Raw genomic sequence first — 22,978 nt, 5'->3', positions numbered from 1 at the left:
AATAATAAACCAAAAATGGAGGGGAAAAAACGGATTTTACAATTATATTCTATTGCACACAAACTTAATTGGCGAAGATCAACAATGGTTGTTTTTTTTATGGAATAATATTTATTGATAACATTTAACATATTTACTTACAGATAGTTTGTCTAGAAATTAACTGCCACTGCACATCAACTGACAGAACAACACATCGTATTCCCAAAATAGAAACAGAAAGAGAAGAGGATATCCCACTAAACCATGACCTCATGCACCAATTCACCACCAAATTAAAAAACAGAATGGCAGTTCGACTGGTTGTAAGTACATTGTGCAAATACAGACTCACCTCAATAAAACAAGTAACAAGACTATGTAAAAAACAGTAACTACTGTATAAACCCAGGAATAGCACAGACTTAAAATGTCTGCATACACCTGTTGTTTTTCTTATGGAACATTATAGAAAAGAAAACATTCATCTTTGCGGTCATTCAACATGCAACTGATCCAGTTGAGCAGAGCTCAAGACAGTTTATGTCTCTCTTTTCCAAACTCCATAGTATTATGGATGTCTGTATTCTTCTTTTAGGACCATGTGTGTGCTGCACTCTGCAGCACCACTGTCCAAAGGTTCAGCCGAGGCTTCAGGTTGATCGATACTCTTATTTAAATTCTTGCTCAAGGCTACGGAGAAGGAGGCGTCCTCAGAGAATTACAGGATCCTCCCTGGCTACTACCTGTGGTCCCCTGGTACTGCAAAGACAAGTCAAGCAGAAACAATGTAACTACAGTTAGAGTTGATCTATGCATTTGCAAAAAATCTCACATAGTGAAATAAACAGATGTACATTCATATATATATATATATATATATATATATATATATATATATATATATAAAACAGGGCCACATTTTCAAACCTCCAAACAAATGTACTTACCGGCAACAGAAACAAAGAGTGAATTTCCATTTTTTATTTTTGTAAGGTCAGTTTATTTATGCATGCACTTATTTTTATTGGAATAGACTTTGTTGCTGTGATTGTTTTGTATGCCAACTGCAAGCAAAATGATAAAAGCTTTTGCAGAGAAAAGTGGCTTACTTGGCAGGCAAACATGTAAACAGATCAGCATTTGAAACCTATTGGCATATTAGGACTACTTTGCAGTTTTTGGAGTAGCGTAGAAGAGGATGAAGGACTTGAGAAGACAGAACAACTTTGACTGAAATGACTTGGGAGGAAGTAAATAATAAATGTGGTTTCTTGAGGCTCCAGTGAAGATTTCAAAGTACTACATACTCTAATAGCCCTGAAAGAAACATAACAAGCTCAATTTTCCATTTCCTCAGACTCTTGCTGTCTCTTTGTGTTTTGCAGGTGCAGACCTTTGATGTTCACACAAATACACCCAATAAAACCATTATTCCAGGCTGAGTGCACAGGTCAGAAATACCATCCTTCAAATTCTCAGTAAGATTCCTTCCTCTCTGACAGAATATCAGTTCTATATAGCTCTCTGCTTCACCCATTTTCTTTTACTTTTCATTTTTTTTATCACACAAGTACTGCCCACAGAGCTTATTGGCTCTCCTCTGGAACCACATGTAGCCCTTCATGCCTGAGGCCAAATCACGTCAAGTCTACTCTTTCTCTCTCCCTGGTTTCCCTCTGCACTATCTAAAAAAAGAAAGACGATAAAGACTGAGTGAACTGGCACACTATGAAAGGCAAGGGGCCTGTCCTGTATAGGGACCTGACAGTCTAATAAATTGGCAAGATAACTGTGGGCTTAAAACTAGCTTTTTAGTCTAAAAAAGCACAATTTTACACTAGGCACTGTACATTGCCTCAGTACCTTTGGCAGAAGATCTGATCCATTCTAGAGCAAGTTATGTTTCCGCTATCATATTCAGATATGTACTTTCAGACAAACTCTGCTTTCACTGAAGATAATTAAATCAGATATTGCTGTTTTATTTGTATAAATGTTTCAAGGCGACTTTTCAGCTCTGGCATTAAAAAATTGCTTCTATCAAATGACAGCTTACAGCCACATTCACATTACTGCTAGCCAAAAATCTTTTTGCTGCCTCATTTTAGCAACACACTGCTGTATCAGTGAATACTAATGAGTCCACTGTGCCTTAATGACCGGGCAGTGATAAGCTTAATCACTTATTCAGTTACACTTGATCCAGTTTTTTCTTCCAGCAGCTCTCTTCAGCTTTGGATAAACGGGATTCATTTTCTTGCTTTTAAATCTTTCATGTTGCTCATACTTATTTTTTAAAATGGTGTGTTTTTCATTAATAATAGCTTTCATTCTATTTCCCCTGAGTTATATTATTTTGTCTTTACGTTTCACTTTTATAGTGCATTTTGCTAAAAATGTTGGTGGCATACTATTTTATGTCATATATATTTTATATTATTTTCTTATCTTATCTAAATTAAACTAATTTTCTGGAAATGTAGGCTACATTTTCCATGCATTGGCTTATATCTAACAAATATCTACAAATATCCACAATATCTAACAAACCCTCCCTATATAAGCTAAAAAATAAAAGTACATTAGAATTGTACAGCAACTATCTCCTGACTCAAATAGTTTATTACACTGGTCCTTTAAAAGTCTGAGAGTCTGATAAAAGCAGATCATAGTCATTTACCAAATTTCTCACTGTTAGTTAGATTCAGCCTCTTTCTGCCTGAGGACTGAAACCTGCTGCTGTTAAGCTACAGTACATAACAGTTTGCTTTTTTCATAATGTTAGTTGCAAATTAAATCTGGTCATTCCTCTGGTCAAATCTGGTCATTCCTCATACATGCATGAAGAGACATGTCAGAACCATCACAGTAAAGTCTTCACCTCAACAAGAGGATGCCAGTGGGCGACAGGTTTTCGAGGATATGTGAGCATCTCACTCCAGTGGTCTCGACCGAGGTTGTCTGCATCATTGCCAACCCGACACACACCAATGACCTCATTATGGCCTACACTGTAGGTGCAGAGGGAAAGAGAAAACATTTGATCTCAGCCTAACCTGTGATGTGAAAATAATGATGCATAAGGTGTTGAGAAAAATGAAAATATCAAATTAATTTACAAAATTGTTAAAATGCACAAAAAATATCTATTCCTGTATTGTTTATCATTTATAAAAGAGGTAAATATTGTATGACTTAATTAAAACGTGGTAGAAGTTCCTTACCGGTCATAGTCCATCACTGCAATCAAAAGGCTGATTTGCTCTATGTTCTCTGGAGGGACATCAAAAACAATGGCCTCATTATAGACCGGATTCAGAGTGTTCCTCTTGGTTGATGTCTTCCTTTTTTTCAGTCTGCGACCATCACACATTAGTGAAACCTTCACATATGGATCTGTGAAGATGGAAGAAAGAGAAATTGAAGACATTCATTTACATTCAGGGTAGCGGTGAGGCTCAGTAGTTATCCACACAGTATCAGTTTTTAATTACCAGATGCACCAGTGATATCCATAGCTTTGAGATTGCGAGCCTTTATCATTGTAATTGTCAATCTGCCCGCAGTAGGCAGATAACAGAGCGAAAACATCAGATCCCCGAGGTCCACATTATCCTATAAGATAAAACAAAACACATTTATAGTACATTAAGCTTTAATGTGAAATAAAGACATATTTCAAGATACATTATTCAGATATTGTCACACAATTATCTTACAATAAAAGCAATGTCACTCTTATGTCTAATCTCAGTGATAATGATATTATTTCTAGTACCACTGCAGAACAATGGCTTGGCCATCTGACATTTGGTTACAGAGTTGAAGCAGGTTTCTGTTAAGGAATACTCCCTTCTGTCACATCGCTCTAATAAAAGCCTCCCCCATTTCACCAGAGACGGAGACTTCTGTTCAGCTTCAGAAAGGCAAAAGCTCACTTATCACTTGCTCTTAAAATAACTCCGCTAAAGAAGTGAGAACCAAGAAAGCACACAAACGTGTCTGGTGAAGACAACAACTCCTACGATAGAATCTCTCACTGATCTACCGGTATGCCAGGAAGACTGTGTTGGTATGTTGAATCAGGTTTCATCTGTTATCAACATTCGCTATAACAATTTGTGAAGGGAAGTTCAATGAGTTTAATCAGTGTGTGAAAATCAAAAACCTGAAAGTCTGTGATAACACATTGACTTTGTAGAGATGCTCCATTAACCATGACTGAAAGAATAACATCCAATTTTAGGCAAGCCGTTCCGTTTGCAAAATAGTCTCTTTTTCAAAGGTTCCTTAGCCTTTGTAATGTAACATTCACTGCCTGAGCTGGAAAGTATGGCCAGCTGTTTGTTTTTGAGCCAAAGCACATATTTTTACTAAGTGTTTGCAACTGTGGTTGATCACTTGGCTACCGTAAAAAGGGAGGAGACAAAAATGTTCTTGCTTTCCATTTCTTAAGAGGGACAGGTCTACTCGCTATCTGCCTTATGACGTTTAACTTTTGCAATATGTTTTAGATGGGTGTCTCAGACTCTCAAGACAGTATTGGATGGTTGATCTTGGTTGATTAAGCTTCACTGAACAAAAAAATAATCATAGAAAACACCTCTCTGAAAACAGGGTTACCTCTTGAGGCATGGTTTTGGCTTAGCAGAGTTTGAGGAAATTGAAACATATTGAAATTTCATTATGAAAATAATCATTTCATTATGGTCTGAATAAAAAAGAATACATTCAGTATTTTCATCTTTGTTTCACACACTCTCTCACACATGCTCTCTCTCCTTTCTTACTTTATAAAAGGGAATCAATTGTTTGTCTCTATCATTTGTCAGCATGGCTAAGCACACATGTCCTATTCTGTGACATGGCACTTGTTTTTATCTGTGGTCTGTATCTGCGAATGTGTGTGCATGAGTGTGAGAAAGAGAAAGCAAGGCGGAGGGAAAGAGACTGAGAAATAGAGAGAGTGTTTAGAGAGAGACAGAGAGACGAGTCTCCCCTCCTGAGACCGAAATTACCTTGTTTCTTGGTGTGGGTCTTTTATTACTATCAAGATCAAGTATTCAACAAGGCTGTGGTATAAGGCATTTTAATTTGGATGATGGATTAACTGACAACCCCTCCAGAAAAAGCATTCCACATCCCAGAAGAATTTCGTGGGCTTGCTTCATAGACCATGGTCTTTGAGCAAATTGAGATATAGGTGGGAAGAGAGAGATTAGTGCTGTGTTTCAAGTGCTCCTGAATCCTTCTTAGGCACTTAACATGGCATTTAATACCTGCATGTCAGATGTTACACTACAAGTCTATGATAATCGGGTAATATCCCAAATTTCACAATTTATACTCACTGTTCTGTACTTGTGTATGCCCTAGCATACTAAAAGTTTAATAGTACCATACATAATTTAATAGTATATTACCTTTGTCATTTTTAAAATCATGAAAATAAACAATCTGCCTCTACTGAAAAGCAAAACAAGCAAAATCTGGCAATCAAATGAACCATATGGTCAGTCCCACCAGCAATCATGATTTAATAATAATCCTGTTGTTTCTATCAATTAAGGCAATAACTCTTTAAAGTGATTAAGACAAATGGGCTCTTCTGCACTGGTTGTAAAATGTCTTATCTTTGAACTGGTGTCCTAAGGTGATTGTCTTGCATATGAGGGTATATGTGTTATGTTGGGGCATGTGTAAGAGTCTGTGCGTGTGTGTGGGTGTGCATGAGCTGAGTAGAGCGAAATTGGAAAAACTGAACAGCGTGAGAATGGAGCAAGCCAGATGCTGTGAATCTCTGGTGCCTATCACTACCTGTCACATACCATTCTATTCTAGCTGGGTAACACTGATTAATAATCAATATTAAAAGGGCAGAAGCATCAGCACTGCCTCACAAAACAGCCATATGTTGAGAGTTTACACAAAAATATCAATACTTTTGTCGATATCAATATTCCCTTCAAGTCTCTATCTGGAGCACTGACAGAACACACATCTTACTGCCTCTCCTCCTCACTCACTAGCGGTCTGTTTTTATTTTTTTCTGCAAATCCCAAAAACATCTTATGATAAATGTATAAAGATCAAATAGAGACCAATTAAGAACGATTGTGCAGGATACTCACTTTTTTGTAAGGGATTCTGTTGTTCAATGACACCTGCAACTGTAACTAAACATCCTTATATTCTATTTCTTTTTGCCCTTTAATGAACTTTACTGGTGAGACCACTCCAACTGCAGAGCACACTGAAATATGCATGTACTTGCACAACCAACAAATCTGGCCATTCCCATGTTACTGGCTGCACACAAGGCAGGACCATGACTTACTAGCAGAAAGAGATGACTGTAGGCAAGCATTAGAATCACCCTCCTAATATGGGAGGAGTGCTGTTGCTTGCTTTCGCTTTATGAGAGATCGATTAGACTGCAGGTAGGTGTCAAGTTCATGTTCTTTGCCCCTGTGGACATACAGGGTTCATTAGAGGCTTAGGGTGTGAGAATTTGTGACCCAAGATCTACAAGTACAGGGAGAGCACTCTACTTCTTTAATTTGCTCTACTTCTGTCTGTGCTGTAAAGTATTTTGCATCAACTGTGTTGTGTGCATTGTATTGTGAGGCAGTCGTGTCTATTAACACTCTACTCAAAAATCTAGGGTTATGCTTTATATTTTTATCACTTATATAAACAGAAAACCCAGTTAGAATTAAAATGTATCATGAAAGTGGGGCACAGCTGGTGTATTTGTGGATGCCAAGTAGGGTTATAATGGTCTTGCATACAGCTTGTACTGTGTGAAGAGCCAGTCTTTTCCTGGTATAGCCAAGCAACTACATATCTGAATTTCAGCGCACTGCTCCACAGTTTGTCAAGCCCATGAAGACTGTAGCAGGTGTATACCGTGTGTGTGTGTGTGTGTGTGTGTAAAGAGAGAGAGAGAGGGAGAAAAGCAGAAATATTCTGCCCTCCAGTATTTTTGGAGGGCATGAGTAGGAAGCTGTTAATGGTCTTCAGCGCACCGTATGTGAGACTATCTGCAGTACACCATCGGCTGTATTACTTTGATCATTTGCCATATTTTGGCAAGCTGATATCTGCTGTAATCGGTAGCCTACGGAATAGACAGATTTGAGCTCAACACTGAAGTCGCATAAATTAAAAAAAAAGAAAAACATCAATTAGGAGAAAAATTATCATTGTTCCTCTACCTCATCCACCCATTGTGTGGAAAAACACACTACTGCCTGACAGTTGTACAATATGTTGAACATTATACAATATCAGTGATAGTCGTGTGGAGATTATTATGACTGAAATGACATAATAATCTGTGTAAAATTACACAGGGATAGGACATGAATCATGAATCTCACAGTATCTGTGCACCACCACCTCTTATTGCACCAACTGACATATACTGTATGTATATTCCTGGCCCAGCTCAAAAAGGTAATGTTTTGTACTTGGCTGCCATCATAGTTGCCTGTCTGATATTTGCATTTGCTTCTTATCAGGCATCTGCAATGATCCGTAGCTTCCCTGCAGTTCCCTACAACTGCTTGGCTTCCTAGATATTTTTTATATAAGGAGTGTTATCCATACAACTGGGGAAAAAGTTTGACCTACCATCCACCTTTATTATAATGTAACATTTATTATACTGTATAACATCACCGTGTGTGATTTTAAAACAAAAGGATGCTTACAATATGCCACACAGTCTTTTTGAAAAAAAAAATCCTCTAGCAGGTTTGCTTGTCTAGTGTAATGGCCAAATGTAAGGGGTGTATTCTCTATAGATGTGTTCTTCTGCCATAGAGTACCAACATATATGTTATGTTTCATCAATAAGAGAATACACTGCAAGGTTAGCAAGCTGGCCAGTTAAACTGACCTGTACAGTACAGTTTCAGTGCTAGTGAGTTGCAGCCTGCCAGAACGAGGGGAACAGAATTCCCCAGGGCTGGTTATTTCGATTCAGATTTCAAGCACTAAATTTGATTTCAGATTTTTCTGAGGTTGGGTAGAGGTAATCAAGTTTGACTACATTTAACAGTGATTTTGAAACTCAAACTCCAGTTTCAAACTCCATGATTGCATTAAAATAAAAACAAATCATTCAAATTGTTGGGTAGTGCACATCTCATCCCCACAGAATATCCATGTACAAAAATAAATAAATAAAACCACATCAGTCTCATTACAATTGTGGTTGATGTTTTGCATATAACCCTGTCAATAATGTGGGGAGAAATTTTCACTATGTCATCAGTCATTATTTTTCCTGTTTTGCATAAGGAAAAATAATTTGTTTTTATTTTAGATGATTATACGGCTTTTAAATCTATTCACCAACTTTAGATGCCTTTTCGTATGCATTTCTGTTCTTGTAAAGCAAGACTACCATCTGGCAGATATAATAAGATTCTTACACAAAAATTCTACACAATGGAGCCGTTATTTTGAAGGAAAGCATGAAAGACTATGAAAATGGTCATGAAAATTGAATTATTCAGCTCTCTTATGTGAGATGCCAAAGCAGAAACACATATTAACAAGTTTCAAGATTTTAACACTTTTTAAAAAAAATTTCCTGGCTAAATTTCAAACACCACATTATTATACTTGCTGTATTTAGCCTGGATTGACAAGTGGATCAATGGATCAGTAAGGCACACAAGTACAAAGCTCATTAAACTGAAATGGCTGCAGTGCAGATAAGTCATTTGCATATGCTGTTAGGAACAGAGCTGCAGGAAACAAACCTGGATACCAGTGGAGGCAGACACAAGAGACAGACTCACGCTAACGGTTATGATAACACTGCACTTATCAAAGTTAAGTGCTGAGATCTTGAGAGGCTGTGACTCCCCTTAAAATAGGTCCATCTGGGCAACAAACATGATGAGGCAGACAATTGTAAACAAAACCCCTGGTCAGTCAAACTTTATTGAAAGACAAAACGAAGGCGAACACTGAAATTATGATCCAAACTGTCTGCTGCAAACATCCACCTCAGTTTATAGACTGACCAACCATGTTTGTTGCCCTGCTGGACCTATTTTTAGCAACCTTGCCTCATTCCAAGATCTCAGCAGTTACTTCAGTGATTACAACCAAGGGCCAGAGCTAAAAATGTAATCCATCTTAATATAAATATCTATGCGTCATTGATCTTGCATCACTGACCTTCCTGGGATGAAATAAATTGTTTAGAGCAATCAATGGTAATTTTATTAATGCAAGTAAAGGATCAACAGGATCAATTCAGCATTACATCTAATTAAGCTCTCACACTAAGATGCCTGCTTGTCAATGAGGCAATCACTAGAAGATTATACTCATTAATATTTGCACATATTGTCTATGACTCAATAGATTGTCAGATATCTTTCAGCTGTACAGGTCAACAATAATAGCAAACAGTCGAAAATATGATCAATAGCTCTGACTTGTGTGGACAGTGACAACATTTAAGAGAGCTGGTAAAGCATATAGTGGCATGGGTGACCTCATACTTAAGTATGACCCTCGTACGCAAGTTGGCTTTTACAAAGACATACTCTCACACACACACAGACACACACACACAAGTAGTGTTAGTAATGTGCCATGGCAAGGGATTTTAAATCCCATTGACCTTAGGCAGTCTCACACTGAATTTCATTTACATCTGTTTGGCAAATGGGTGGTCCCAGCAGAAGGCACTGAATTTAGATAAGTGGTGGTAGATGCAGTAAATGTGTTTCCTAATGAAAATGCCTCACTGTCCTTCACCCGTGTCAACTGGCTGTGTGCAATAATAATTGCTATTATAGAAGAAAGGAATACAAATTTTGTCGATCAGCTCTTGCAAATGAAAGGTGAGGTTAAATCTAGAAGGTTTTTTTTTTTCTCTCAAAAAATGTTATGAAGTGTTCTACAAAGAATATATCAATACAGATGCCTGAGATGTTTTGTTAGTGTATAAAAAAAGGCACAAAATAGGCATCTACTGTATAATGGAAATAAAATACACTGAAAGAAACTATTTAAAAAAGGCTTGTCTCTAAAATACTGTCTAGTATTGATCAGACACTTTAGTCAATGCTACAAGACTCTCCATTTCATCAGTGGGGAGAGGAAGAGCAAAGTCATCAAGGAAATCGTCTTTTTCAAAGTGAGACCTATTCACCTTACCTACCAACTAATTCTTCTCCCGTTTATTCAAAGCTGACAGCTCAGTGTGTTAAAGAATCAGTCATCTTTATTTTACTCTTTATACTGTCTTTGTGAGACACACTATGCTGACACAAAATATTTATCTCACAATGAAGTTGCAAAATATCAACTCTCTTGTCTTTTACATTTATGATTTAAATAACAGTTAAATATAACATGGCACATCTAAGTGAACATGACATAATTTTGAGCGTAAATGTTTACTTACCGAGGAGACGTACTGGATTTCCCGGCAGAGTTTTGTCTCCCTGGGGAAATCTGCCAGATCCAGGAAGTTGTCCACAACCACTTGGCCAATAATGTCATGGCGTGAAAAACGATCGAAGTCATAGACACTGAAGTGCAGCTTACGTGTGGGAAGCTCCGAGTAGGCCACAGGAAACAGGAAGACCTCATCAAACACAGGGTTCAGCGTTTTGCGGTGCACTTTGGTCTGGTGCTTGGTCTTCCGATCAGGCAGCAGGTAGATCTTAACGTAAGGGTCAGAGGTTCCAGAGAAGTCCTTGGCTGGGAGGTCCTCTGCTTTATGAATCTTAACAATCAACTGTTCAAGGTCGCAGTCAAATTTTAGGATAAAGTGGAGGCGTCCACAGCCTCCACCTCTGCGACTGCTGTCATCCCCCTCGAGGGAGCGCTGTTTGTAGAGCTCTGGTTTGAGACGGCCGAGGCCAAGCCCCATTCCAGTGAGTGAATCCTGCCTTTGGAATTGGGCCACATTGAAGTCTGGGTTGGACAGGTTCATATGTCTGCGAATGGACCCTTGTCTGTGGACAAAGCAAATCAACAACAAATATCACAGCACAACATCAACAGGTATAATCACAATAGGCATGTAGAGACATGCAGAAGAGGAATGAGCAGTTCAAACACATATGAATGTATCAGTACAATGTAAACAAGAATTACAAGCTTTCCAAGGAAAACATGGGTAGATCTGATAGAGGCAAAAAAACCCAAAACAGCAAGAATGTCAAACTAACCCAATTTCAGACATTGAGCGCCCGGAGGGTGGAGGTTCAGTAGTCTGTCTCTGCATACGAGGGTTAGTGTGAACCCCATTTTCCCGGCTTTTATTCTGGGCGTCCAGTGGAATGTCTGGAGATGTGTGACTGATCTTCATAGCTGCCTCTGGTGTGGCCATGACCACAGGTGGTGGCGATACGGGTGTCACCGGAGCCTCCACCGAAACCACAGATGCCATTGGAGTGGGCTCTCTGGCGATGGAGCAGTGCAACGACTCACGGCGGTTGTGCGAGGGGGGGTCCACAGCCGTATAAACTGGTTGCCTGGGTGCAGGCTGTGAGGGCAAAGGGCTCATGGTGGGGTTCAGGTGCCCATGGACTTCCTTGGTTGTGGGGGAGAGCCCACGCTCCCTCCATGGTATCCAGCAGAGTTTCCAGGAGACAAAGAGGGAGACCCCAAACAAGGCCAAGCCACAAGCTGTCACTACCAGTGACAGCAGACTCACCGATACATCTGAGAATTTGAGGGGACATAATAAGAATCAGACAGTGAGTTCTGTTTGCTCTCTTTTTTGTTGCAAAGTTTTATTACAGGCACACTCATTAACCACCATTATCATTAGCAACTTTTATGTATTAAGTAGTTCTAAATCTCAATACAATACAATAATCTTATCATAGTGTTACTAAAATAGATAGTTTTTTCATTAGAATGTCTTTAAATCCCGCCACTAAGCACCGCCTAACAAAAACCTTGAATCACAACAGTAGAGTTAACGTTCCATGGAATTTGCTCCTTTTGTTTTCTAAATTGTTGCAAAGAATCCTCGACAAGATTAATTAGGATTAGTTAATTATCCTCTGGAGCCTCATATCTGCCCCCGCCCCAAGTGGGATGTACCCCAAGCTGTAATTTCCAGTCCTTTGCTGATAACAGAGGAGTAATAGCATGTGTTGAAAAACAAAAGCAGCAGCAAATGCTTGTTCATAAACTTACATTGTAATACTATAACACTGTCAAAGTGTTGAGCTGCTATTCACAGCCATTTTTAACCATGTTTAAAAGTTTAAAGTAGAAGTAGTAGAAGCCAACCAAAAACCCCTGCCTACTTTATAAACTGTAGCTGCATCTCTTCTGTCAGGCAGTTGTTATACAAAACACATAACAGCAAATTACGGAGACTGCTTCAACTTCCATTTAAAGATAACAGTTTGGTTGTCATTATTCGACCATGTAATACAATCCAACCAGACCTACAAAGTCTTCTGTAGGTGTAGTTTAACCACACGTTCCAGTAAATGTGCAGTAACTGCATAGAGGTTTCACAGGAGCATCACACCAAGCTGTCTGTCAAGTCAGAGTTTATGGATTGAAAGCATGACACAGAATAATTCTGCAGTGCATTTGTTTACACCCGGCAGGGTGTGCGAGTCACCATGGAAAGGGAGGTGAGGTGTGAACCAACAGAGTCATCAAGGGCTTTCTGAATCATCTCAGCTTTATAGCTTTATACTCAGATTTATACATTTAAAGCCATGAGCCATCTTTAAGAACTCTGATGGGTTGAACACAAGAAACAAAGTGATCACACAAAACATTTAACATAATCTCTTTTATGTGGTTTGTAAGACAACCTGAACAGAGTTTATGATGGAAAATAAATCTCACTAATTTGTGCCACAAAAACATAGTCATTCACTGTGCTTTGGTGTGAGATTTCGCTTTAAAATGTTTTGATCATTATTGTAGTGTGTGTTTTACCAGTAGAGATTAGGTTCGCATTCAGAGTACTGTAGATCACATCGTATTAAGGATTGAGTGCATTTCTGTGATTATTTTAAGACTGTCTCTCATTATGTGTTATTATCACAGGTAGTCACAATCTACTGTACTGAGCCCCCTCATTCTCTGTGCATTTGTCCATGCTTAGATTTTTATGAGTCAAAAAAAGAAGATTAAGTGATGATTACTTTAATCACTCAACAAAAAGATAACTGAATGCAGTTCACAACATAACTAATTTTTATCTTTGTGAAAACATAGTCTGCACATGAGCGATATGGTGTCTTACAGATGCTCACTCAGTGCAGCTTAATTAAATCTTATCACTGCAAAGTACCTTTCATACAGTATATATCCACTGGAGAGTAAAATGTAAGAGGCAGTTGCTTTGCAATTAGTAGATGATGATAATGTGGTCAAATAATAACTTACATTACATATAGTGTTCTGAACCTTAAAGTGCTTTAATACCATCCTAGTCCATTTGCTAGCCTTCAAGAGCAAAGATTACATTAATTGCCATACTCTGCAATTTCAATGCATGATATGTCAAAACAGAGCAGTTAATGGAAGTCATCAGGTTTTGCTGTCTTCTTCTCTTAACCAGTAGGTCCACATTTTCTTCAAGTCTATGTTACTCATGTTCATACCTCCTCTCCAAACTGGCTGTGAAGTGTTTCTCATTCTGTGCAAAATGCAGTTGAAAGTTCAGATGATGCTAATATTAAGGCCTCACCAGTCTGAGTTAGCAAAATAGAATATTGTATCTTCCAAAGTTACAGTCTTATATTCTGTCTTTGGGTTTCCCAAGACTGTGCTTCCTCGCTGAGCTGTGGCAAAAGATGGTGACACAAAGAGGCAATTATCCCCTAAAAAGACTAAAGACACTAACTCAGACTTCTGAAGTCTCATATTAGCTTTGTCTGAAGTATGTAATGCAGGTTTGCACAGAGGACTGTGGATTTTTACCCTCATTTCTTACAAAGGAGTTGTGCTAGGGCTGATCACTTCTACAAACAGGAATGATTACAGCGACCCATAACTCTTTTAGCGTATGTATGAACATGTGAGTATTGTGTTAAGATAGACTTTGTAAAAATGTGAACTTTTTCTTTAATATCTATCAGTCTCCTCACAGTCAAATTCATTCATAGCCTCATATCAGCAACCTACCGTAAATACTAATACATTTGTGGCTTATGGTAGATGTTCACATAAAATGACTAGTGTTAAGGTGTACATTACTGTCACATTTTGACATAGAGTTTTACTGTTAAATAGTCACTGTGTAATCACATTATATGTATTGACCTGTAGTGAAAATGTTACATAAGGTTACATGTGTTCCATATTGATAGTTTTTCTACACTCTCTTATGGTGTTCAATTAAATTAATTCACATTAATTCACCTATTCATAAAAAATTATATTGTTTTACTATAATGTTAATTTACATGTGCCGGAGTGATCTGTTGCCCAGCAACAACTGTAGTGAAGACAGTTTGAAGCTGGGAAGACAGACATTTCATGTTAAGGTGCCCCATTTTTTTCTGTAAAGAAAGTCTGTCCAGTTTATGCATTGTTGGTCTACTTTACCAACTCTTTTATTGTGGCATATGTAATTTGTTGATGCAGTACATTATAAGACACTGCAGGCCTCTGCTCATCAATCTATGTATTCTTATCTTGTGGTTACTGTGCAGGTGAACTTCTCAGCCACTCCTATAGCTGCTGTAATGTTTACTTTCATTTACTGTATTGAAATATTTTAGTTTGAGGCAATACATGAGGTAAATCTATATCTGAGTACAGGCTCTTGCAGTGTTTTTTAATAGCTTCAGTCTGCTGTATCATCCTGACCATGCCTATTATTGGCTCGCTGTGCCTCGTTCTGTGCGAGGGCAGTGATACAGACTTATGCCCAGTTTTTGTGCTGACACACGATTACTTGCTTAATAAAGCAAAGGGATTTTGTGTTCATCTATGTGTGGACCTTTCATATTGATGCAGTTTGCCTGGTTTTTCCAAAAAGTAACTCAAAAGAAAAGTCATTAGTGTATAATTAGTATAATTAGTTTAATCATAGTGATTAGTGAAATTATCCAATTTCAGTTTAGAGACATTAATGATTGCTTTTCTTGAGTGACTAATAGTAAGAGAAGCCTACTCAATTTAGTAGCCGAAAACTCCAGAATATCAGCCTTTTCACAAGAAATGCATACTGATCTGGTTAACAGAGATAATGATAATGATAATCATTATAATCAAGTTGAACGTCATTTCAAATTGAATTTCCCCTAATGGTTACCAGCATAGAGAATGTAGACAATAACAATATTTGTGTATGAGCTGATGAACTTACCATGTACCTTTTCAGTTTCTTGTTGACTTAATGATAAGCTTTATGATAATGTTATTATATGCATACTGTATATACAGTATATATATATGGAACCTGTCAAAAGTTTGGACATACCTTCTCAGGTGAATTATATTATTATAGTTAATTATATTATAATATTATAGGTATAGGTGATTGTAAATTGACTGTGATCATTATCAGCATAATGACACACAATGTATATCTAAATTAATGCATCACACAAGATAACAGTGCCTGAAATAACAGGGCATATCTAAAACACCTTGATGACTAATGCATGGTTTTACTTTTATCTAGAATTTTAAAACAGTATATATTATTTGCACAATCAGATTTTTTAAAAGTGTAAAACAATCTCTAAATACACACTGAATTTTGTGAATTTGTACAGGAATCTGCAAATGTGTATTCAGATTTGCAAGTGTATCAAGATTTGTGAATGTGTAGACAAATCTGTTACTTATTCACAATTTGCTGTACGCATTTAGATTCTTTTACACATTTACAAATATGATTACATGCACATATTTTGAGACACAGTCTCACAACTCTCCACACATATTTGCAAATAATATTGCTACAATAACACCCCATAGATACACTATTCCTCTCCTGTGTCACAGCTGACAGACATACAGTTTAGTACAGTATCAGTCAAACGTTTCGACACACTTTCTCATTCAAGGGAATGGGAAGGTGTGTCCAAACCTTGCACTGGAACTGTATAAGAAGACGATATTACCATTATGTGTTGTAGAGCTGTTGCTATGTCCTCACTGAGGCCTGGAGAATGTGTTACAAGTAAAAAAAAAAACACAACTATCCCATTTAATCTTCTCAGCTTTATTTATTTTCCAATAGCACTGCGTCTCAATAGGAAATCCAGGATATCAGATGTGCTCTGTCAATTTTTTTACCATACGAGTTTGTTGTTTTAAATTATGCAGTTTAGTATTTATATATTTTGTTAAGATCTCATCTCCATCCTCTAAATGAGCTGCATGCAATTTCAGTGGTATTTCTGTTTCAGTTCTTTGATGATTCTATATCTGATTGGTGTGACAGACACAGATTTCTCACCAAGAGAAAAACACATGCTTTCAGAGTTTTATTGAAATCACACAACATCTTATGCAACCAGGAATCATCCTGAACTGAATCCGACCTGGAAAGCTTATTTAAAGATAACACTTTAAACATCAACTAAAAAGAACTGTAAAACTTGGTTTATCTTTCTATCATAGGTTTGACAATAATAGTTTTGCATTTAGAATAGTTTATGTAGGCAAGGTATCTTGGGCCTCCAAAACCAAAGGGACTGCCTAATACAGGACCACACTAATACTGTGTGTGGGCGCTGTCATAAGACCTCACACAGGAACTCTGTGGACAAACTGTCCTTTTTGTGCTCTGGTATTCTGTGAATACCAGAGTATGTGTGATTTGGGAGAATAATCTGGAGAAATTGAGTGACTTGTCATCTGAGGACACTGAGCCCACTGTCAGGTTGGCAGGCTGCCAGAGTGTTGCCTGGCGGAGAAAAATCTATAGACCTCTGGAAGGATTCAGAGACTGTATCACAACAAAGAGCGCAGACCAATTTTAGAGCACAGGACTTTCAAAGGTGCAATACTGTGGGAGGCAAGCAAGTGCTGAAAAAGCAGTATATGGAACTTCTACCTCCTGAGATGTTATTTGCCTTTATCATACTGTACCTATGTATGAATAAAAAGCAAACAATTATTGGAAATTACACACTTTTCCTCTTTTAGTACAGCTAATACCCATACAGAGAACACAACATAGCATGTTACACATGAGTGGCTGGGATTGGTTGTTCTCAAAGGCCCAGAGTGCTGATTTCTATCCTCACAGGACCCTTGTTGCATAGACATGGTGTTTCACTAATCTCACTAATTAAATGGCTACAATTAAAAACCGCTGCACTTTGGGTCCGGATTTGGATTTCTGTGAGGTGGCCAGGCAACTGCAGAGACTGCAGAAAGTCACCGCACCTGACCAAGAAAGAGTCCAGCACATAATCCCCTGTCAACAAGTCCATATTATGTTTTATATCAATTAAATTCAAAATACTTAATTTGTCCCTCAAGGGCAATTTGAGAGTCCTAATTTTAGAACCGCTACTAAATGTTTTTGCACATGCTAAATCCTCGAAAGAATAGTTGGCTTGCTTGCCAAAAGTTAAATGAGAATATCAATACCACCTATTTGTCTGTATGATAAATACAAAGCTACTACCTGCAGCCGGTTAGCTTAGCTTAGCATAAAAATGGGGAAACAGTTAGCTTGGTTCTGTACAAAGGTAACAAAATTCACCTAAATCACATGGATTAACACATTATATCTTGTTTGTTTAATCTGTATATAAAATGAAGTGTGAAAATGTCAAGTTGTTTTTACGTGGGTCAGGATGATTTCTTGGCTGAGAGCAGTGACTTCTTGGAGTCTTGTCATCGTCATGAGGTGGCCAGGCCACCAGCAGAGATTGCAGATAGTCACTGCACCCAGCCAAGAAATATTCTGGCATGTAACCCACCATCAAGTCAACATTATGATTTATGTACAATTCAATGAAATTCCATTCAAAACTTATATTGTCCCTCCAGAGGCAGTTTGAGAGTCAAAAATGTTTGTGGAAGACACTGAACCCCAACCAGCTCTGCTTTGTATCTAACCCTGAACTCTGGGTCACATGGCGTTGGACCTGCCCTTTCTCTTTTATCTACCTCCCTTGTCATTCTATTATGAGTGCTGCCATCATGCTGGGTGACACATGCCAACTGGAACTGAAATTAAACCTCATAGGCAAGCCATCCTGATGGCTAACACCGCTACCTATAATAGCAGTTCCACTTTTGAAAGTGTCACTGCAATGAAAACGACAAGACAGGGTGTATGATGAATGAGGGGAGAGAGGTGGAAGCTGGGAGATTAGGGAATTGAGGAAATAAGAAGAAAAATGTTGAAGGAAAGGTTGCAGAGAATGACAGCATGAGGAAATGAGTGAGGATTCTCAAAGGGCTTTTATGTGTTGAATAAAGATGAATAATAATTCAAACTAATGAAAGAAGAATGAGTGGACCGGTATGTGGGGGACTGCACTTACTGTGCTTCTCTCGCTCCTTCACATTATGTCACACGCTTTTTCTCTGTCTTCTTCACACACACACGCGCGCGCGCGCATACACACACACACACACACACACACACAGACAGACACACATGCATGCAAACGAATCAGATGAAGGTGATTAGCCTGCGTATTGGTGATTAGAAAACGTGACTGTATGTTCACATACATTTTTCACATGTGACTGAATGTGCGCGCTGGTTTTCAGAAAATACACGCCTCCCTTTTCTACAATACAGTTTAGCGAGTTCAATAAGTCAATCCAATGAATGTTTCACATACAGGTTTTGGGTAAAACGTAAAAAAAAAAAAGTAATCTAAAGTAAACTTTTGCAGAAGCAGAATGCAATAAACGTGCAACTATAGTAACTGCTACCGGCGAGCACAGGTGCAGGATCAACTCATCCATGGTAGAGAATGCACCAGTTTTATATGATGTGTGTCGCTCTGTGACTCCACGATGGCACTATACCAGTTCCTGTGAACAAAAGTGTCAAGAATTAACTGGGCTTTGTAGATTGTAAATCATAACTTAGAATTTCAAACCTCGTGTTTGGCTGTCAGTGAAAAGTAGAGGCTGTCCCCGTGCAAATGCATTTTTGTTAAAAGAAAAATGACATAATTAAATCGGATAATTAATTAGCTAATTAGTGTGGGGAAATGGTGCTGACCGAATTTTCAAACATGGGATGGCTGTTGAAAAAGCACAAATGTTTGAACCTCCTTTCGAGTTTTAGGCGCAGAACGTTCAATGAAAAAAGTCACACATCACTTCTATTCAATGCAATGTTTGAATCAAATGATGCCTCACCTGAATCCGTGTATCGTGGCCTGGCAAGGTCTCGGAAATAGTAGATAAAATCCAGACAGTTATCGTTCTGCACTTCCCCTTTCGAACAAAGATCTGACAGGAGTTCAAGTGCCTTTTGACAAATCTCGTCATCTCTGTCTCCAGGCATTTCCCACCAGCATCCTTATAAATGGAGGGTCTCTTAGGCACCACCACCACCACACCAGTTCGCCCGCCTGACAGACACCTACTCCACGCTGCTCAGCACGGCTTCTGGAGTCAACCACTCATCCAGCGGCACGCCTACCAGTACGATGGAAACGGCTGTGTATTAGAAAGATCGAAAAAAAAAATAAGTCCAAGTGATCCAGAGAGCATGTAGCCTTTCCTACGTGTGCAACACAAAGAGTTTTTTTTTATGTAATATTCAGTCAAATGGTCCCCTCACACTGCTGCTTTGATTGGAAGCCACCGGTTGAATCCACGCATTGCCACTGCGGCGCCGCGCGCTGTCCAAGGTGCTGAAATGCGTGCGCGCTTCAAAGCCGGACTCTCGCTCCAGTGAATCTTTGCACCAGGCGCTCCGTCGTCTGTTTGCCTAATGTCTTTACGCGTTCAGACGGTGAAAAGCTCTGGAAAGTTGAGCAGCATTCTGTTCTGAGGAGAATTAGCTGGTTTATGAGAGCACTACCTGTGGAAATCGCTGATCACTTCTCCGCTAAGACGAACCTGGTGTGGTTTTACGTGCCTGCACGTGGCCAATCAGAGAATGACGTGTTTTTTCTCCCTTTTTTGTGATAGTAGTTTCTTTTTTTAAGGTACAACAAGCAATGTAACACTTAAAAGCCACTCATAATACGCTGCATATGTAAGTTCTGTGTAAATTAAGGAAAGGGAACCGCACCATTGAAACCATTAAAACCAGCGCTGTCACTCCCTTTCTGAGAGATTTTTTTTTTACAGTGGGCTCTTCACGACTTGCCAACACAACTGCAGCTTTGGAATCATCTGCAATGAAATTCAGGATTTGTCTTGCCATAGACTGAACTAATTAGAGATCACGAGGAGGCGTTTATTTATCTTCCTCTTTATTTTTTATTGCTCCTAATCGTTTCTGGAGTGCCCGGGGCATAATCATAATCAACAGCTCCGTATATTTCTCACGGGACAATCAATGTCAATATTTCAATGGACTCCATTGTTGTGCTGTCATTCCTGTTATGCATTTACTCAACGGATCAGTAAGTAGTCTTTCTGAAGGCACACAGTCAGTTTCACCTTCACTGAGTTCATTTCAGTGATTGACAAGCCCGTTAATTATATCACAGACTCTATGTGGTTTCAGGGTGCATACCATTACACTTGAGTTTAAAAACAAAAGTAAGAGCCTGAGTGTGTATTCACACCAAAAGCAGCACCAAAAGGCATGTACTAATATATAACATTCACTGAGAAATATACTCTTATATGATGACATTAAATGGAACTTTGATGTTATAGGGATGTGTAGCAATCATTAATGAGATTATTGGAGATGAAAGTTCAAAGAGGATGCCAATAGTAAAATAATTTCCTCATCTAAATGCTTTTAATTAATATATCAGACCTTCAGGATCTTCCACAGTCACCAGTAATTTCAAAAGGGACAAGCAGAAAGAGCGATACTAAGACAGAGGCGGTGAAGGATATGAGAGAAATGACAGATAAATTGGCCTGCTGTGTTGGTGATTTTCATGCATGTTCCACCAAGAACAAAGAGCCTAGCAGTCATCTACCATCAAAGATAAACACCACTGCTAATGAGCTGTGCCCTGTGTGCGTTTATCTTGTTGCTCTGCTGTCTTACAAATAGTATGCTGTGCTTTCCTACCTTGTAATAACGAGAGCCTGGCAGGCATCCTAAAAAAAAAACTTTATCACACTAGAGTACACGTGAACGTGGTTAGCATGCTATTCATGTAAAACACTCTTCCTTGAACAATCAGGGAGGTGGGAGTTTTGTGAGTGGAGAAAGGAGTAGGTGATGGTGGTTATGATGGCAGTAATGTGTGGTAATCGTGTGTGTGTGTGTGTGTGTGTGTGTGTGTGTGTGTGTGTGTGTGTGTGTGTGTGTGTGTGTTCCATTCAAGAAAAATTCACACAGCAGTAAATCAGCTTTCTTGGTGTCCATGGCAACTGTAAAAGACAGAAAGCCCTCATCACCCAGCCTGCCTCTCTCCTCCACACCCCCTTTAATCTCCCAGCATATTTACAACCCCCCTTTTTAATTTTACAATATTTTTTCTCTTGTTGCTGTCTTATTTCATTGGAGGCTACTTCCCGTTCTTTCTGTTTCTCATTCTCTCTAACTCATTTTCTTTTGGTCATAAACTGATGTATATTTTTTGGTTTGCCAGCTGGTGGCTCAGCAGATCAACCTAATTGGGGCAGTGCTCACAGAGTGATAAAAGGCCATTATGAAAAATGCCTGCAGACACTCTTGACACTGCATAGGCTGCATCCCCATAATCAGCTCTTTCCCAGCTCTGCCTAGGCTGCCACTGCTCCTTACTCGTTATGGTTCAGTGGAATGAGGATCCAAAGGTGTTATGTTCTTTTCTGAATTGCCATGAGGCACTAAATCATTCATTTATGATGTGCACACAATTGAGAGAGTTTATTCCCAATCTACCTTATGCCTATTTGAATCAACCAATCAAACAGGCAATCAATTAGTTAATCAGCCCATCAATCCATTTTGCAGGACAAGCCAACGATTTTCTCCTGTGAACTGTAGATAATAAAGAAAGCAAAGCCCTTCCCTTGGATGAGAAACAGCTCATTCTTGGCTTGGATGAGCTATAAGTGGTGAGCCATCATCCGGTAATCAACATCTGCCAGACATGTAGACACTTGCAATGCCACCTGAGTTGCAGAAGGAGAAAAAAAAAGACTGTAGACTCATCAGCATATGGGGAGTTATGGAAAACCATGTGAAATGATTAAATCTCCAAGAGATCTTGTGTACAGGAAGAAAAGGAAATATCCAACTGACAGCTGGACAGCCAGCACAGGTAGAAAAAACTGATTGTTCAGTGTGTCAAAGGCTGTGAGCTCAATCAGTATCAGAACTGAGAATAGGCCAGCTGTTCCAGGAGATAGAAATACCTCTGTGTCTGGCTGTTTCTGTCAGTGTGCTGTCTTGAACCATGATTGGTTTGGACCCTTGAGACTATGTTTGGAATATCAAGACTCAAACGTGTGCACACATACAGTATATACACATGGTGCACAAGACTAGTTTGTAACGCAATATCTCCCAAAATCTTCCTTTGTAAAGGCTTAATTGGTGTTATAGAAATAGATTTTGATCAAATATTAAATACATGTCTGCAAAAACTAAGTAAAAAACAAAAACATTGTGATTAACAAGATGCGATAAGGAGGTGTTATCAGTTTTTTGGTAATGTATATACAGTTACAGGTAGGACTTAACACAATACATTGTTTAAAAAGGGTTTGGTGACCTCTCCTCCAATTTGCATTGATGTTTGTTTTTCCTAAATAAATCCTAATTGACTTTGTTGGGACGAGGACCTTCTGTAATGAGAGGTGGTTATTGTTTTATTGATTGCTTTTTCATTCCACTTTTCCAAAGGCCATAGAAATGGTAGGAGTTTCTGCCTCTGGCTTTGCAATGTTGAAGAGATTATCTCAA

The 22,978-nt window shown here is 38.7% G+C and overlaps 1 protein-coding gene across 2 annotated transcripts; it reads right to left on the bottom strand.

The window, feature by feature from the left end:
- Positions 1-69: 69 nt before the first annotated feature.
- Positions 70-19,956, bottom strand: syt9a (synaptotagmin IXa). 2 transcript variants are annotated; one of them, XM_042417353.1, is made up of 8 exons: positions 19,730-19,956; positions 19,303-19,605; positions 11,193-11,688; positions 10,421-10,976; positions 3,477-3,597; positions 3,207-3,378; positions 2,864-2,993; positions 70-741 (listed from the first exon to the last, which is right to left on the bottom strand). In XM_042417353.1, exons 2-8 carry the CDS (start codon positions 19,448-19,450, stop codon positions 673-675), a joined length of 1,692 nt encoding a protein of 563 aa, XP_042273287.1. In that variant the 5' UTR covers positions 19,451-19,605; positions 19,730-19,956; the 3' UTR covers positions 70-672. The 2 variants fall into 2 exon arrangements, with proteins under 2 accessions (XP_042273287.1, XP_042273294.1); XM_042417360.1 differs by lacking the exons at positions 19,303-19,605; positions 19,730-19,956 and adding an exon at positions 18,468-18,521.
- Between the last annotated feature and the right edge of the window lie 3,022 nt (positions 19,957-22,978).

This window comes from Thunnus maccoyii, chromosome 1 (genome assembly GCF_910596095.1).
Source record: "Thunnus maccoyii chromosome 1, fThuMac1.1, whole genome shotgun sequence".
NCBI classification, from domain to species: Eukaryota; Metazoa; Chordata; class Actinopteri; order Scombriformes; family Scombridae; genus Thunnus; species Thunnus maccoyii.
Note: the sequence above shows the minus strand (reverse complement) of the source record. Positions and strands in the feature narration are given on the sequence as shown.

Bases quoted from the DNA above. Each gene is read 5' to 3' on its own strand.
- syt9a (XM_042417353.1), bottom strand. From the start codon at position 19,450: ATGCCTGGAGACAGAGATGACGAGATTTGTCAAAAGGCACTTGAACTC. The intron at 11,689-19,302 runs GTGAGGCATCAT...TCAAATTCTCAG, and splicing joins GCCACGATACACGGATTCAG to ATGTATCGGTGAGTCTGCTG. The intron at 3,598-10,420 runs GTAAGTAAACAT...TTTATCTTATAG, and splicing joins AAATCCAGTACGTCTCCTCG to GATAATGTGGACCTCGGGGA.